Raw genomic sequence first — 19,701 nt, 5'->3', positions numbered from 1 at the left:
GTCAACCACTTATGACACTGCTATAGTCTATAATTCAACGTGTCGCTACTTTCATTCCAAGTTGTCGTCATTTAGAATGTCTGTTCTATGTGTGTCAAGCCAAAGACAAATTTGTCACGTGGACAATAAAGTTTTTCCGAATTCATTCTGATTTGTTAGAATTATGACCAAAGTATTCTCTTCCTCTTTCAGACTCATGTGTTGGATGAAAGTCTCCAGTCTGTTAACCTCCAGAATGCCCGTCTCAAGTCAGACCTCCGCGTGTCACAGCAGGAGAAGGACGCCCTCAAACAGGAAGTGATGTCACTGCACAAACAGCTGCAGAATGCCAACGATAAGGTAAGGCCTTCTTTTGACGACACGCTGGGTGGGTGGGTGGTTGGTTCGCTGGTTGGTTGTTTAGGTGGGTAATTGGTTCGTTGGCTGGGTGGATGGTTGATTGGTTGGTTGTTTAGGTGGGTAATTGGTTTGTTGGCTGGGTGGATGGTTGATTGGTTGGTTGTTTAGGTGGGTAATTGGTTCGTTGGCTGGGTGGATGGTTGATTGGTTGGTTGTTTAGGTGGGTAATTGGTTCGTTGGCTGGGTGGTTGTTTAGGTGGGTAATTGGTTCATTGGCTGGGTGGGTGGTTGATTGGTTGGTTGTTTAGGTGGGTAATTGGTGGGTGGTTGTTGGTTGTTTAGGTGGATTGGTGGGTGTTTGAGGTGGGTAATTGGTTAATTGTTGGCTGGGTGGATGGTTGTTTAGGTGGTTAATTGGTTCGTTGGCTGGGTGGATGGTTGATTGGTTGGGCTGATTGGTGGTTGTTTAGGTGGGTAATTGGTTCATTGGGTGGTTGTTTAGTGGTTCATTGGCTGGGTGGGTGGTTGATTGGTTGGTTGTTTAGGTGGGTAATTGGTTAGTTGGCTGAGTGGTTGTTTAGGTGGGTAATTGGTTCGTTGGCTGGGTGGGTGGTTGATTGGTTGGTGTGGTGACATTCATTAAAGTTATTTCTTTAAAGTTATATACACCTCGTCTTTAACCAGACACCCTGTGGCAAAACACCCAAACCAGGGAGCCAGCTCAGCTACATTTCTGATTGGTTGATTAGACAAGCCGGATAGACCTGTGGTGATTCAACTATCCACATTGGCACCTATATTTATCATCTAGTAACCTTTTATGTCAATTAGTATCACCAAATAAAATGACTACAGCATAAAAAATACAATTACTAGATCTAGTGAAATTGCTGTGGTCTGAGGGGCTTTGTCCTTTCCGGTAATTATTCAGTCCAGGTGTCCTGACCTCAATGAGATTGATTGGTTAAATAAAAATGTAGTTATTTCTAAGGGGCAGAGAATGCTCAGCCTGGTTGTTTCCTTAAATCAGAACCAGGTTCTGGAGATGGCCCTGCACTCCAGCGGATACCAGAGCCAGCACAAGAAGTTGTACCGGGATGAGCTGGCCAGGTTGGTGGAACAGGAACAGCAGCTGCTGAGGCAGGAGAACGAGAGGCTGACCATGGAGCTCCACAACACCAAGGACGACCTTCACCACAGCAGGGACAAGGTGAGATAACAGAGGCAAATAAAATGCAGACATAATCAAATTGGTTTTGATGTCTCAAGGTCTAGGGGCCAGTATTTTCTCCAGACACAGAGCTTTTAATGGAGATTCTGAGCTGAGCGTGGATTTCAGTCAAGGTCTAGGGGCCAGTATTTTCTCTAGACACAGAGCTTTTAATGGAGATTCTGAGCTGAGCGTGGATTTCAGTCAGGGTCTAGGCTTTAATGTGTGTCCAGGAAACCGTCCCCGTTACGTTCTAGAGATGTTATAGAACCGTACACCCTGCATATGCATACCTTTTGAAACTCTGTGTTGTCTTTCCACAGACGCGTCAGCTGGAGGCAGCCATCTTAACCGTGATGCAGCAGAAACAGCAGGGCCAGTCCAGTGTGGTGAAGACTGTGGAACAGGAGAAGACTGCTCTGAAGAGAGAGCTGAACGTGATGCATCAGGAGCTACTCACTGCTCAGAACAAGGTCCTTTATACAGGAGGATCTGTTATTATATTTATGTATACTGTTATGATTTTTTAGATCGTTTCTTTCACGTTTTATTTGAAATTCAGACATTTCATAACAGTACGTTATTTTATTTTTTATTGATAACAAATTTTCTTTGATTATTAATTGGATAAACTTAATGTCGAAAATATGGAAAACAAAACTCACAACAATGCTTACTTCCCACCTACCTTCCATTCATATTTAACATGTATTTCTGAAGCTGTTCTCACTTTTTGACAATGGGTTTGTTATGTTTGTTATGTCTTTCCTTTTTCTCTCACGGCCTTGTGTGGTGGTTGTCAGGTGTGTGAGGTCCAGAGAGAGCTGGAGAGTCTTCGTCAGGAGAACGAAGGTCTGAAGACCCAACAGGCCCAGCTACAGGCACGGCTTCTGGAGGTCAGTTCTCTACCGACCTTCCCTAACTTCCCCCACACATACGCTCCTCTCATCTAATCTCACTGCATCTGTCTTTCCCTGTAAAAACACCTGGACCTTCCCTAACTTCCCCCACACATACGCTCCTCTCATCTAATCTCACTGCATCTGTCTTTCCCTGTAAAAACACCTGGACCTTCCCTAACTTCCCCCACACATACGCTCCTCTCATCTAATCTCACTGCATCTGCCTTTCCCTGTCAAACACCTGGACCTTCCCTAACTTCCCCCTACACACATATCTAATCTCACTACTCTTCTCTCATCTAATCTCACTGCATCTGTCTTTCCCTGTAAAAACACCTGGACCTTCCCTAACTTCCCCCACACATACGCTCCTCTCATCTAATCTCACTGCATCTGTCTTTCCCTGTAAAAACACCTGGACCTTCCCTAACTTCCCCCACACATACGCTCCTCTCATCTAATCTCACTGCATCTGCCTTTCCCTGTAAAAACACCTGGACCTTCCCCTAACTTCCCCCCACACATACGCTCCTCTCATCTAATCTCACTGCATCTGCCTTTCCCTGTCAAAAACACCTGGACCTTCCCTAACTTCCCTTTCCCTGTCAAACACACCTTCCCTAACTTCCCCACACATACGCTCTCATCTAATCTCACTACATCTGTCTTTCCCTGTAAAAACACCTGGACCTTCCCTAACTTCCCCCACACATACGCTCCTCTCATCTAATCTCACTACATCTGTCTTTCCCTGTCAAACACCTGGACCTTCCCTAACTTCCCCACATACATCTAATCTCACTGCATCTGTCTTTCCCTGTCAAACACCTGGACCTTCCCTAATCTCACTGCATCATCTAATCTCCTTTCTGCCTTTCCCCTGTCAAACACCTGGACCTTCCCTAACTTCCCCCTTTCACATACGCTCCTCTCTCTAATCTCACTGCATCTGTCTCACTGCAAAACTGTCTTTCCCTGTAAAAACTACCTGGACCTTCCCCCTGTAAAAACACCTGACCTTCCCTAACTTCCCCACACATACGCTCCTCTCATCTAATCTCACTGCATCTGCCTTTCCCTGTCAAACACCTGGACCTCCCTAATCTCATCTAATCATCATCTGTCTTTCCCTGTAAAAACACCTGGACCTTCCCTAACTTCCCCACACATACGCTCCTCTCATCTAATCTCACTGCACATCTGTCACACCTGCATCTGCCTTTCCCTGTCTGCCTTTCCCTGTCAAAACACCTGGACCTTCCCTAACTTCCCCCACACATACGCTCCTCTCATCTAATCTCACTGCATCTGTCTTTCCCTGTAAAAACACCTGGACCTTCCCTAACTTCCCCCACACATACGCTCCTCTCATCTAATCTCACTGCATCTGCCTTTCCCTGTAAAAACACCTGGACCTTCCCTAACTTCCCCCACACATACGCTCCTCTCATCTAATCTCACTGCATCTGCCTTTCCCTGTCAAACACCTGGACTCCCTTTTAATGTCTCCTTTTCTTCTTCTGTCGTTTTCTATAAAACTAGTTTTAAAACTACCATGTAACTCCAGTAGTTTTCCAGAAACACAGTTGGCCTGGCAACAGTTGGCCTGGCAACAGTTGGCCTGGCTCCTCCTGTCCTCACACTCATGTCCCTTTGACATAACCTTCCTTCCCACCCTACATTATGTCCTTTCTCTCTGTCTCTCTCTCTTCTCTCTCTTTTGGTCTCTCTTCTTTTCTCTGTGTCTCTCCTTGTCTCTCTCCTGACTGTCTGTCTGTCTGTCTGTCTGTGTCTCCAGGCCCTCCAAGTCCAGCTGGTTGGTCTGCTGCCCACATCCCCTCGCAGGATGCCTGGTGAGCGGAGAGAGCAACACCGCAGGGACGACCTCAACCCAGAGAACATACAGGTGAGAGAGAAAGAGATCAGTGCTACCCATCACATCCCGTAGCAGGCTAAACATGCCTCTAACTACAACTGAATCCTAATTCTATATGCCATTACTGCTCTTTGAATCAATATGCAGTTGGCATATCCGGTGATCTACAATCTGGCACTTAGTATACAGTATCATCACTCTCACTGTGTTCAACTCATTACTGACACATTCACACTTTACCGTTGATTATGGGAATACCTGGACCTTCTGATCTGCCTTGATTACACTCTGATGGGACCTGAACCTTCTGATCTGCCTTGATTACACTCTGATGGGACCTGGACCTTCTGATCTGCCTTGATTACACTCTGATGGGACCTGGACCTTCTGATCTGCCTTGATTACACTCTGATGGGACCTGGACCTTCTGATCTGCCTTGATTACACTCTGATGGGACCTGGACCTTCTGATCTGCCTTGATTACACTCTGATGTGACCTGGACCTTCTGATCTGCCTTGATTACACTCTGATGGGACCTGGACCTTCTGATCTGCCTTGATTACACTCTGATGTGACCTGGACCTTCTGATCTGCCTTGATTACACTCTGATGGGACCTGGACCTTCTGATCTGCCTTGATTACACTCTGATGGGACCTGGACCTTCTGATCTGCCTTGATTACACTCTGATGGGACCTGGACCTTCTGATCTGCCTTGATTACACTCTGATGTGACCTGGACCTTCTGATCTGCCTTGATTACACTCTGATGGGACCTGGACCTTCTGATCTGCCTTGATTACACTCTGATGGGACCTGAACCTTCTGATCTGCCTTGATTACACACTGATGGGACCTGGACCTTCTGATCTGCCTTGATTACACTCTGATGGGACTGGAACCACAAACACCTTGATTACACTCTGATGGGACCTGAACCACAAACACCTTGATTACACTCTGATGGGACTGGAACCACAAACACCTTGATTACACTCTGATGGGACTGGAACCACAAACACCTTGATTACACTCTGATGGGACCTGAACCACAAACACCTTGATTACACTCTGATGGGACTGGAACCACAAACACCTTGATTACACTCTGATGGGACTGGAACCACAAACACCTTGATTACACTCTGATGGGACTGGAACCACAAACACCTTGATTACACTCTGATGGGACCTGAACCACAAACACCTTGATTACACTCTGATGGGACCTGGAACCACAAACACCTTGATTACACTCTGATGGGACCTGAACCACAAACACATTGATTACACTCTGATGAGACCGGAACCACAAACACCTGACAAAATATCTCTCAATTTTTACTTTGGGGAATATAAATATTTGATAAGAGAAGTGACAAATGATGTATCTTTTCTATTCTACCTCAATAACAGTTGAGGAATATAAATATATTTTCTATTCTACCTCTATAACAGTTGGGTAATATAAATATATTTTCTATTCTACCTCAATAACAGTTGAGGAATATAAATATATGTTCTATTCTACCTCAATAACAGTTGATGAATATAAATATATTTTCTATTCTACCTCTATAACAGTCGAGGAATATAAATATATGTTCTATTCTACCTCAATAACAGTTGGGTAATATAAATATATTTTCTATTCTACCTCCATAACAGTTGATGAATATAAATATATTTTCTATTCTACCTCTATAACAGTTGAGGAATATAAATATATTTTATATTCTACCTCTATAACAGTTGGGTAATATAAATATATTTTCTATTCTACCTCTATAACAGTTGGGTAATATAAATATATTTTCTATTCTACCTCAATAACAGTTGAGGAATATAAATATATGTTCTATTCTACCTCTATAACAGTTGAGGAATATAAATATATTTTCTATTCTACCTCTATAACAGTTGAGGAATATAAATATATTTTCTATTCTACCTCTATAACAGTTGAGGAATATAAATATATTTTCTATTCTATCTATAACAGTTTTATAAATATATTTTCTATTCTACCTCAATAACAGTTGAATATAAATATATTTTCTATTCTACCTCTATAACAGTTGAGTAATGTAAATATATTTTCTATTCTACCTCTATAACAGTTGAGGAATATAAATATATTTTCTATTCTACCTCTATAACAGTTGAGGAATATAAATATATTTTCTATTCTACCTCAATAACAGTTGAGTAATGTAAATATATTTTATATTCTACCTCTATAACAGTTGAGGAATATAAATATATTTTCTATTCTACCGCTATAACAGTTGAGTAATGTAAATATATTTTCTATTATACCTCTATAACAGTTGAGGAATATAAATATATTTTCTATTCTACCTCAATAACAGTTGAGGAATATAAATATATTTTCTATTCTACCTCTATAACAGTTGAGTATAAATATATTTTCTATTCTACCTCAATAACAGTTGGGTAATATATATTTTTTCTATTCTACCTCTATAACAGTTGAGGAATATAAATATATTTTCTATTCTACCTCTATAACAGTTGAGGAATATAAATATATTTTATATTCTACCTCTATAACAGTTGAGGTAATATAAATATATTTTCTATTCTACCTCTATAACAGTTGAGGAATAAATATAAATATATTTTCTAAATATATTTTCTATTCTACCACTATAACAGTTGAGGAATATAAATATATTTTCTATTCTACCGCTATAACAGTTGAGGAATATAAATATATTTTATATTCTACCTCCATAACAGTTGAGGAATATAAATATATTTTCTATTCTACCTCTATAACAGTTGAGGAATATAAATATATTTTCTATTCTACCTCTATAACAGTTGGGTACTATATATATATTTTCTATTCTACCTCTATAACAGTTGAGTAAATAAATATATTTTCTATTCTACCTCTATAACAGTTGAGTAAATAAATATATTTTCTATTCTACCTCTATAACAGTTGAGTAATATAAATATATTTTCTATTCTACCCTCTATAACAGTTGAGTAATATAAATAATATAATAACAGTATAATTAAATTATTTTCTATTCTACCACTATAACAGTTTGGAATATAAATATATTTTCTATTCTACCTCTATAACAGTTGAGGAATATAAATATATTTTCTATTCTACCTCTATAACAGTTGGGTACTATATATATATTTTCTATTCTACCTCTATAACAGTTGAGTAAATAAATATATTTTCTATTCTACCTCTATAACAGTTGAGTAAATAAATATATTTTCTATTCTACCTCTATAACAGTTGAGGAATATAAATATATTTTCTATTCTACCTCTATAACAGTTGAGGAATATAAATATATTTTATATTCTACCAGTTGAGGAATATAAATATATTTTATATTCTACCTCTTTAACAGTTGAGGAATATAATTATATGTTCTATTCTACCTCTATAACAGTTGAGGAATATAAATATATTTTCTATTCTACCTCTATAACAGTTGAGGTATAAATATATTTTCTATATATTGATATTTATTTTTCTATTCTACCTCTATAACAGTTGAGTAAATAAATATATTTTCTATTCTACCTCTATAACAGTTGAGTAAATAAATATATTTTCTATTCTACCTCTATAACAGTTGAGGAATATAAATATATTTTATATTCTACCACTATAACAGTTTGGTAATATAAATATATTTTATATTCTACCTCTATAACAGTCGAGGAATATTAATATATTTTCTATTCTACCTCTATAACAGTTGGGTAATATAAATATATTTTCTATTCTACCACTATAACAGTTGAGTAATGTAAATATATTTTCTATTCTACCTCTATAACAGTAGAGGAATATAAATATATTTTCTAGTCTACCTCTATAACAGTTGAGGAATATAAATATATTTTCTATTCTACCACTATAACAGTTGAGGAATATAAATATATGTTCTATTCTACCTCTATAACAGTTGGGTACTATATATATATTTTCTATTCTACCTCTATAACAGTTGAGTAAATAAATATATTTTCTATTCTACCTCTATAACAGTTGAGTAAATAAATATATTTTCTATTCTACCTCTATAACAGTTGAGGAATATAAATATATTTTATATTCTACCACTATAACAGTTGAGTAATGTAATATAAATATATTTTATTTTCTACTACCTCTATAACAGTTGAGGAATATAAATATATTTTATATTCTACCTCTATAACAGTTGAGGAATATAAATATATGTTCTATTCTACCTCTATAACAGTTGGGTACTATATATATATTTTCTATTCTACCTCTATAACAGTTGAGTAAATAAATATATTTTCTATTCTACCTCTATAACAGTTGAGTAAATAAATATATTTTCTATTCTACCTCTATAACAGTTGAGGAATATAAATATATTTTCTATTCTACCTCTATAACAGTTGAGGAATATAAATATATTTTCTATTCTACCTCTATAACAGTTGAGGAATATAAATATATTTTATATTCTACCTCTTTAACAGTTGAGGAATATAATTATATGTTCTATTATACCTCTATAACAGTTGATGAATATAAATATATTTTCTATTCTACCTCTATAACAGTTGAGGAATATAAATATATTTTCTATTCTACCTCTATAACAGTTGAGGAATATAAATATATTTTCTATTCTACCTCTATAACAGTTGAGGAATATAAATATATTTTATATTGAGGAATATAAATATATTTTCTATTCTACCTCTATAACAGTTGAGGAATATAAATATATTTTATATTCTACCTCTTTAACAGTTGAGTAATGTAAATATATTTTCTATTCTACCACTATAACAGTTGGGTAATATTAATATATTTTCTATTCTACCACTATAACAGTTGGGTAATATTAATATATTTTATATTCTACCTCTTTAACAGTTGAGTAATGTAAATATATTTTCTATTCTACCACTATAACAGTTGGGTAATATTAATATATTTTATATTCTACCTCTTTAACAGTTGAGTAATGTAAATATATTTTCTATTCTACCACTATAACAGTTGGGTAATATTAATATATTTTATATTCTACCTCTATAACAGTTGGGTAATATTAATATATTTTCTATTTTACCACTATAACAGTTGGGTAATATTAATATATTTTATATTCTACCACTATAACAGTTGGGTAATATTAATATAGTAATATATTAGTAGTGAGGTTTATACTAGTATACTTACCACTATAACAGAATATAAATATATATTTTCATTCAATATGTTATTATTTTATTTCTGTAGCTGGAACATTTTGTCCTGGTTTCATCACTACACCACCTTCATCACTACACCACCTTCATCACTACACCACCTTCATCACTACACCACCTTCATCACTACACCACCTTCATCACTACACCACCTTCATCACTACACCACCTTCATCACTACACCACCTTCATCACTACACCACCTTCATCACTACACCAGCTTCATGTTTTCACAGAGGTGGTGATTATAGTCTGGGTGGGGTGATTATAGTCTGGGGAGGTGGTGATTATAGTCTGGGTGGGGTGATTATAGTCTGGGTGGGGTGATTATAGTCTGGGGAGGTGGTGATTATAGTCTGCGTGGGGTGATTATAGTCTGGGTGGGGGGTGATTATAGTCTGGGTGGGGTGATTATAGTCTGGGTGGGGGTATTATAGTCTGGGTGGGGGTGATTATAGTCTGGGTGGGGTTATTATAGTCTGGGGTGATTATAGTCTGGGTGGGGTGATTATAGTCTGGGTGGGGTGATTATAGTCTGGGTGGGGTGATTATAGTCTGGGTGGGGTGATTATAGTCTGGGGAGGGGGTGATTATAGTCTGGGGAGGTGGTGATTATAGTCTGGGTGGGGTGATTATAGTCTGGGTGGGGTGATTATAGTCTGGGTGGGGTGATTATAGTCTGGGTGGGGGTGATTATAGTCTGGGTGGGGGTGATTATAGTCTGGGGAGGTGGTGATTATAGTCTGGGTGGGGTGATTATAGTCTGGGGAGGGGTGATTATAGTCTGGGTGGGGGTGGTGATTATAGTCTGGGTGGGGTGATTATAGTCTGGAGGGTGATTATAGTCTGGGTGGGGTGATTATAGTCTGGGGGGGGTGATTATAGTCTGGGTGGGGTGATTATAGTCTGGGTGGGGTGATTATAGTCTGGGGAGGTGGTGATTATAGTCTGGGTGGGGTGATTATAGGGGTGGGGTGATTATAGTCTGGGTGGGGTGATTATAGTCTGGGAGGTGGTGATTATAGTCTGGGTGGGGTGATTATAGTCTGGGGAGGGGTGATTATAGTCTGGGTGGGGGGAGGGTGATTATAGTCTGGGGAGGTGGTGATTATAGTCTGGGTGGGGTGATTATAGTCTGGGTGGGGTGATTATAGTCTGGGTGGGGTGATTATAGTCTGGGGAGGGGTGATTATAGTCTGGGTGGGGTGATTATAGTCTGGGTGGGGTGATTATAGTCTGGGTGGGGTGATTATAGTCTGGGAGGGGTGATTATAGTCTGGGTGGGGGTGATTATAGTCTGGGAGGGGTGATTATAGTCTGGGTGGGGTGATTATAGTCTGGGAGGTGGTGATTATTGTCTGGGTGGGGTGATTATAGTCTGGGGGGGGTGATTATAGTCTGGGTGGGGTGATTATAGTCTGGGTGGGGTGATTATAGTCTGGGTGGGGTGGTGATTATAGTCTGGGTGATTATAGGGGTGATTATAGTCTGGGTGGGGTGATTATAGTCTGGGTGGGGTGATTATAGTCTGGGGGGGGTGATTATAGTCTGGGGGGTGATTATAGTCTGGGTGGGGTGATTATAGGGGTGGGGTGATTATAGTCTGGGTGGGGGTGATTATAGTCTGGGAGGGGTGATTATAGTCTGGGTGGGGTGATTATAGTCTGGGTGGGGTGATTATAGTCTGGGGAGGGGGTGATTATAGTCTGGGTGGGGTGATTATAGTCTGGGTGGGGGTGATTATAGTCTGGGGAGGTGGTGATTATAGTCTGGGTGGGGTGATTATAGTCTGGGGAGGTGGTGATTATAGTCTGGGGAGGGGTGATTATAGTCTGGGTGGGGTGATTATAGTCTGGGTGGGGTGATTATAGTCTGGGGAGGTGGTGATTATAGTCTGGGTGGGGGTGATTATAGTCTGGGGAGGGGTGATTATAGTCTGGGTGGGGTGATTATAGTCTGTGTGGGGTGATTATAGTCTGGGTGGGGTGATTATAGTCTGGGTGGGATGAAGGTACGTGGTGATACTGGACTGTTCATGTGTCTCCTGTTTAATGAAGCAGAACCATCCTCCTCCCTCTGAATAGCAGTAGGCCTTGTCTCTGTCAAGGCCTCTCTAACATCTGAATAGCAGTAGGCCTTGTCTCTGTCAAGGCCTCTCTAACATCTGAATAGCAGTAGGCCTTGTGTCTGTCATGGCCTCTCTAACATCTGAATAGCAGTAGGCCTTGTGTCATCTGTAGCAGTGGCCTCTCATAACATCTGAATAGCAGTAGGCCTTGTCTCTGTCATGGCCTCTCTAACATCTGAATAGCAGTAGGCCTTGTCTCTGTCATGGCCTCTCTAACATCTGAATAGCAGTAGGCCTTGTCTCTGTCATGGCCTCTCTAACATCTGAATAGCAGTAGGCCTTGTCTCTGTCATGGCCTCTCTAACATCTGAATAGCAGTAGGCCTGGTCTCTGTCATGGCCTCTCTAACATCTGAATAGCAGTAGGCCTTGTCTCTGTCATGGCCTCTCTAACATCTGAATAGCAGTAGGCCTTGTCTCTGTCATGGCCTCTCTAACATCTGAATAGCAGTAGGCCTTGTCTCTGTCATGGCCTCTCTAACATGTTGAGGTGGTTCGTCCTTTGCTACACTGTGAAGTAATAGCCTGGCATAATTGTATGCCATCTACCAATTTGAGTTAGTTTTGCTGTAGTCTAGTCATCTAACTGTTTAAGCCCTGTTCTCAGATCAGTCGTCCCAGACAGAGGGGACTATTTAAAGCTGTGCTGATTACATAGCCCTGCCTTTAGAAGCTTCATGTATTAGAGGACTGGATGGAGGGGTGAGCCCTGGTGAAGTGTACCTGCCTTCTCTCTCCAGGGTGCTGCAATGCCAGAACCGAGGGCCGCTCATGCAGACAGCTACCGGAGGATTGGTGGACTCTGACAGACAGCAAGCAACTTGGCAGCTTCTAACATCACGTTCCCCCAGTCCTCCAAACCTTTTCCCTGCCTGATGCATCTAACCCCCAAATCCTGCCTCTATCCTTCAATTATTGTCCAGTCCTCTTCACATGTCTCCCCAGTCCTCCAAACCTTTCTCTCTGTCCGTCCTTCTCACATCAACTAACCCCAGCCCCACCCAGTCCTCCTTTCTCTCTGTCCGTCCTTCTCACATCAACTAACCCCAGCCCCATCCAGTCCTCCTTTCTCTCTGTCCGTCCTTCTCACATCAACTAACCCCAGCCCCACCCAGTCCTCCTTTCTCTCTGTCCGTCCTTCTCACATCAACTAACCCCAGCCCCATCCAGTCCTCCTTTCTCTCTGTCCGTCCTTCTCACATCAACTAACCCCAGCCCCATCCAGTCCTCCTTTCTCTCTGTCCGTCCTTCTCACATCAACTAACCCCAGCCCCATCCAGTCCTCCTTTCTCTCTGTCCGTCCTTCTCACATCAACTAACCCCAGCCCCACCCATCCAAGTCTCCATTTCCTGTCCCCTGACCTCGTCCCCCTGCCCCACTTATGCTTGAAGCACTGGAAGAAATAAATCAGAGTGTTACGGTACAGTGGACAGTGATTGGAATGGGATGTTAGAACTACTTCATCGTAAGGGCATGAATGTGTAACGATGGTATGCTGCCACTAGGTGGCAGTGTACCAGCGTAAAACAGGGTAGTCCTTTGTTATTTTCCTCAGATCAAAGGGCTTTCTGAAACAACTTGAGCTCCGTAACAGTAGGTGAACTACAACGACCTACTATCATTAAAGATCCATGAAATATACTCCGATTTGCAGTAGATTCCTTTATTTAACCAGGCAATTCAGTTAAGAACTAATTCTTAATTTAGTTTCAACAGAATGTATTATTGGACATATTTTTCCAGACCTGCATTATTGATATTTAACATTTTTAAAAACAATAGTTTTTTGTTTTTATCTTTTTATTTATTTATTTGTATTTATTGTACCTTTATTTAACGAGGCAAGTCAGTTAAGAACTCATTCTTATTTTCAATGACGGCCTAGGAACAGTGGGTTAACTGCCTGTTCAGGGGGCAGAACGACAGATTTTTACCTTGTCGGCTCGGGGATTCGATCTTGCAACCTTCCGGTTACTAGTCCAACGTTCTTGCGGTACCAGTTAGTTACCAACAGTATTGAACTCAACAATAGTTTGATAGTAAACAAATGGGAAACATATTCATTGTAATTATGCAAATGTTTTGATTCCTGTTCTTCCATCAGTTTTATTATGTTCATGTAGCATTTCCTGTTTACTGTAGAAGCTCAGATAAGAAGTCTCAGGGTCTTCAGAAGTCAAGATTATATTCTCTATTGCGCTGTGTATGTTTGACTTTTTATTTTTATTTATTTATTTAGTTATTTCACCTTTATTTAACCAGGTAGGCAAGTTGAGAACAAGTTCTCATTTACAATTGCGACCTGGCCAAGATAAAGCAAAGCAGTTCGACAGATACAACGACACAGAGTTACACATGGAGTAAAACAAACATACAGTCAATAATACAGTATAAACATATACAATGTGAGCAAATTTATGTTTATGATTATTTTGTAGATTGTATTTGAAAGTTTCTGGATCAAATCATTTTATATTTATATATTAGGTTTTTTTTTGTGTTTTTTTTAATCTATTTATTTAGCTGTGATGTAATAAATGCAGTACAATGTATTTCACCGGAGGAGAATCAAGACCTAATAAAGCATCTAGTTTCATGGGGTTTTGTGTTCAACGGCCTTCTTCCTTGGTGTTATATACCACAGGATCTGATGGTATCCTCTCTCAGATGTTATCTTGACACATCTTTGCTATTGTAAGAATAGATTACCACATAGAACACAATCATTTTGAGTATTTATAGCATATTACTCAGCTATGAGTATTTATAGCATATTACTCAGCTATGAGTATTTATAGCATATTACTCAGCTATGAGTATTTATAGCATATTACTCAGCTATGAGTATTTATAGCATGTTACTCAGCTATGAGTATTTATAGCATATTACTCAGACTATATAGTATTTAAAATGATATTAATTAAACCGTGAGTATTTATTTTTATTATGAGTATTTAACATGGCAGATGAGTATTTATAGCATATTATGAGTATTTATAGCATGTTACTCAGCTATGAGTATTTTGCAGTACATACAGCCAGACATATATAGTGTTTTTAAAATGATTTCCTAATTAATTAAACCGTGTATTTATTTATTTTTCTTTACTTTTTTTAACATGGCAGATGATACGTAAAAGATAAATAAAGATAAAGATGGTTATAATATATAAGATGGTTATATATATATATATAAGATGGTTATAATATATATATATAAGATGGTTATAATATATAAGATGGTTATAATATATAAGATGGTTATAATATATATATATAAGATGGTTATAATATATAAGATGGTTATAATATATAAGATGGTTATAATATATATATATAAGATGGTTATAATATATATATATAAGATGGTTATAATATATATATATAAGATGGTTATAATATATATATATAAGATGGTTATAATATATAAGATGGTTGTACCCTAAACATGGGGCAGAACTAAAGGATATCAAGCAAGTTGCTGTAAATGACACAAGTGATTTAAGGCCACAGATCATTTCCTACATTCTCTACATCGGAGCCTAATACCCCGTCTCATCTGTGTACCTCTTCTCCTGTCACCAGAACGAGAGGGCGACGATGATGATGATGATGATGAAGATGGAGGAACGTATGAGGGAGATAGAGCTGTCTCTGCATAACGTCAAGCTGCTGCTCAAAGAGAAGGTCTGCCAACTCAAAGATCAGGTACACTTGTTATCGATGTGTTTCTTTCTTTTGATGTCGACGTTCAGCCGTAATATCAAGAAAAGGTTTCCTGTAATCTCAACAGTCTTTTTTCTATGTTAATCAGTTTGATGTAAGTATTAGTTTTACTGGTGAAGTTTGTTAACAGCAAACACACGTCTCTTGGACAATAACAAAGGAATAAAAATTGAAATTGAAAGGTATAGACTATATATATATATACACAGTACCAAGGTGAGGTTGTTCAGGTTCCCTCTCCGTTCTGTCTCTAGCTCCACAAGAACGGTAAAGCTGATTCGTTGATCAAGGACCTGTACGTGGAGAACGCCCAGCTGCTGAAGGCCTTGGAGATGACCGAGCGGAGACAGAAAGTATCGGAGAAGAAGAACTACCTACTGGAAGAGAAGATCTCCAGCCTCAACAAGATAGTCAGAGACCTGAGTCCCTCACCCCTAGCCCCCATGCCCTACCATTTCACCTGTTCCTAATACTACACTTTGACCCCTGACCCCAGTAGCTGGACGGAACATGGATCTAATACTACACTTTGACCCCTGACCCCAGTAGCTGGACAGAACATGGAACTAATACTACACTTTGACCCCTGACCCCAGTAGCTGGACGGAACATGGATCTAATAATACACTTTGACCCCTGACCCCAGTAGCTGGACAGAACATGGAACTTGAGTGTTACATTCACATTCCACCTGAGCCCCGTAACCCTCAGTCCTCCATACCACTAATAGTTGAGCCCCTTAACTCTCAGTCCTCTTCCCCCTTTGCCCTACTACTAACAGCTGAGCCCCTTAACTCTCAGTCCTCCCTACTACTAACAGCTGAGCCCCTTAACCCTCAGTCCTCCCTACTACTAACAGCTGCGCCCCTTAACCCTCAGTCCAGACCTCTACCCTACTGTCATACCCAACCACCAAGACTACTGTCTATGGTGACCTCTACCCTACTGTCATACCCAACCACCAAGACTACTGTCTATGGTGACCTCTACCCTACTAGACTACTGTCTATGGTGACCTCTACCCTACTGTCATACCCAACCACCAAGACTACTGTCTATGGTGACCTCTACCCTACTAGACTACTGTCTATGGTGACCTCTACCCTACTAGACTACTGTCTATGGTGACCTCTACCCTACTGTCATACCCAACCACCAAGACTACTGTCTATGGTGACCTCTAACCTACTGCCATACCCAACCACCAAGACTACTGTCTATGATGACCTCTACCCTACTAGACTACTGTCTATGTTGACCTCTACCCTACTAGACTACTGTCTATGGTGACCTCTACCCTACTGCCATACCCAACCACCAAGACTACTGTCTATGGTGACCTCTACCCTACTAGACTACTGTCTATGGTGACCTCCTCTACCCTACTAGACTACTGTCTATGGTGACCTCTACCCTACTGCCATACCCAACCACCAAGACTACTGTCTATGGTGACCTCTACCCTACTAGACTACTGTCTATGTTGACCTCTACCCTACTAGACTACTGTCTATGGTGACCTCTACCCTACTGCCATACCCAACCACCAAGACTACTGTCTATGATGACCTCTACCCTACTGCCATACCCAACCACCAAGACTACTGTCTATGATGACCTCTACCCTACTAGACTACTGTATATGGTGACCTCTACCCTACTAGACTACTGTCTATGGTGACCTCTACCCTACTAGACTACTGTCTATGTTGACCTCTACCCTACTAGACTACTGTCTATGGTGACCTCTACCCTACTAGACTACTGTCTATGGTGACCTCTACCCTACTAGACTACTGTCTATGTTGACCTCTACCCTACTAGACTACTGTCTATGGTGACCTCTACCCTACTAGACTACTGTCTATGGTGACCTCTACCCTACTAGACTACTGTCTATGTTGACCTCTACCCTACTAGACTACTGTCTATGGCGACCTCTACCCTACTGTCATACCCAACCACCAAGACTACTGTCTATGGTGACCTCTACCCTACTAGACTACTGTCTATGGCGACCTCTACCCTACTAGACTACTGTCTATGGTGACCTCTACCCTACTAGACTACTGTCTATGGTGACCTCTACCCTACTAGACTACTGTCTATGGTGACCTCTACCCTACTAGACTACTGTCTATGTTGACCTCTACCCTACTAGACTACTGTCTATGGTGACCTCTACCCTACTAGACTACTGTCTATGTTGACCTCTACCCTACTAGACTACTGTCTATGGTGACCTCTACCCTACTGTCATACCCAAACACCAAGACCACTGTCTATGGTGACCTCTACCCTACTGTCATACCCAAACACCAAGAACACTGTCTATGGTGACCTCTACCCTACTAGACTACTGTCTATGGTGACCTCTACCCTACTAGACTACTGTCTATGGTGACCTCTACCCTACTAGACTACTGTCTATGGTGACGTCTACCCTACTAGACTACTGTCTATGGTGACCTCTACCCTACTAGACTACTGTCTATGGTGACCTCTACCCTACTGCCATACCCAACCACCAAGACTACTGTCTATGGTGACCTCTACCCTACTAGACTACTGTCTATGGTGACCTCTACCCTACTGTCATACCCAACCACCAAGACCACTGTCTATGTTGACCTCTACCCTACTGTCATACCCAACCACCACGACTACTGTCTATGGTGACCTCTACCCTACTAGACTACTGTCTATGGTGACCTCTACCCTACTAGACTACTGTCTATGGTGACCTCTACCCTACTGTCATACCCAACCACCACGACTACTGTCTATGGTGACCTCCTCTACCCTACTAGACTACTGTCTATGGTGACCTCTACCCTACTGTCATACCCAACCACCAAGACTACTGTCTATGGTGACCTCTACCCTACTAGACTACTGTCTATGGTGACCTCTACCCTACTAGACTACTGTCTATGGTGACCTCCTTCTACCCTACTGCCATACCCAACCACCAAGACTACTGTCTATGGTGACCTCCTCTACCCTACTAGACTACTGTCTATGGTGACCTCCTCTACCCTACTAGACTACTGTCTATGGTGACCTCCTCTACCCTACTAGACTACTGTCTATGGTGACCTCCTCTACCCTACTGTCATACCCAACCACCAAAGTAGTCGCCAAAGTACCGGAGCACTAAGTTGATCACAAAAGTTGTCACTGATGACTTTTTTTTTTTTACCATGACACTAAACCAGAGAATATTCCTGATACTGAAGTGCACTTCAGGGTTGGTGGTCAATTCCATTTCAGTTACAATCAATTCAGGAAGTAAACCAAATTCCAATTCCACATTTTCCTAATTGAAAAGCATTGAAGAGATTTGGAATGTCAGTGTACTCTCTGAATTGATTGGAATTGAAATGGAATTGATCCCAACCCTGATACAATTGGTTGTCTGAGAGATTTTAAGCTCCCTGTTCAACACTATGGGAATCAATACTGTCACTTTTCAGTTATTATAGCCGGATAAAGAGGGTTTAATATGTGTATTTAAATGCACAATAAATGGTATAATCATGTATACAAACCACTTTGTAAATTGAATAAACTGTGTGTGTTTTGTTACATATGGTTGTTAGTGTCACCAGTTTTATGTAACAGACAGAAAGGGAAGTATTGTGTTCAAAGTTATGTACTTAATGAAGGACAACACATTTTTTATTTTACCTTTATTTAACTAGGCAAGTCAGTTCAGAACAAATTCTTATTTTCAATGACGGCCTAGGAACAGTGGGTTAAAAGCCTGTTCAGGGGCAGAACGGCAGATTTGTACCTTGTCAGCTCGGGGATTTGAACTTGCAACCTTTCGGTTACTAGTCCAACGCTCTAACCGCTAGGCTACCCTGCTGCCTCTACACTCTAACCGCTAGGCTACCCTGCCGCCTCTACACTCTAACCGCTAGGCTACCCTGCCGCCTCTACATTCTAACCGCTAGGCTACCCTGCCGCCTCTACACTCTAACCGCTAGGCTACCCTGCCACCTCTACACTCTAACCGCTAGGCTACCCTGCCGCATCTACACTCTAACCGCTAGGCTACCCTGCCGCCCCACATACTACTTATGTGAATGGAATAAAGGGTATTTCAACTGCTGCAATAACAGATACTTGGCTAAAGGGCTCATTCCCGGATAAGGATATTGACATTGCTGATTACAACGTCATCATTACAACATATGTGAAATCAACTCTTGTGGCATCCCCCCAAAAATGTCCGATTTTGGATATAGATGTG

The 19,701-nt window shown here is 40.4% G+C and overlaps 1 protein-coding gene across 1 annotated transcript in view; it reads left to right on the top strand.

Moving 5' to 3' along the window:
• nin (ninein (GSK3B interacting protein)) overlaps positions 1-19,033 on the top strand; it is a 114,718-nt gene extending 95,685 nt beyond the window's left edge. Inside the window, exons 27-33 of the mRNA XM_065004383.1 lie at positions 193-339; positions 1,370-1,549; positions 1,873-2,022; positions 2,353-2,445; positions 4,250-4,357; positions 15,303-15,425; positions 15,698-19,033. Coding sequence (XP_064860455.1) covers positions 193-339; positions 1,370-1,549; positions 1,873-2,022; positions 2,353-2,445; positions 4,250-4,357; positions 15,303-15,425; positions 15,698-15,913 — 1,017 coding nt within the window. The 3' untranslated portion in view covers positions 15,914-19,033. The remainder of the gene's footprint in view (positions 1-192; positions 340-1,369; positions 1,550-1,872; positions 2,023-2,352; positions 2,446-4,249; positions 4,358-15,302; positions 15,426-15,697) is intronic.
• Positions 19,034-19,701: the final 668 nt, after the last annotated feature.

This window comes from Oncorhynchus nerka, linkage group LG18 (assembly GCF_034236695.1).
Source record: "Oncorhynchus nerka isolate Pitt River linkage group LG18, Oner_Uvic_2.0, whole genome shotgun sequence".
Taxonomy (NCBI): Eukaryota; Metazoa; Chordata; class Actinopteri; order Salmoniformes; family Salmonidae; genus Oncorhynchus; species Oncorhynchus nerka.
The sequence above is the reverse complement of the archived record's forward strand: the minus strand, read 5'-3'. Positions and strand labels throughout refer to the sequence as shown.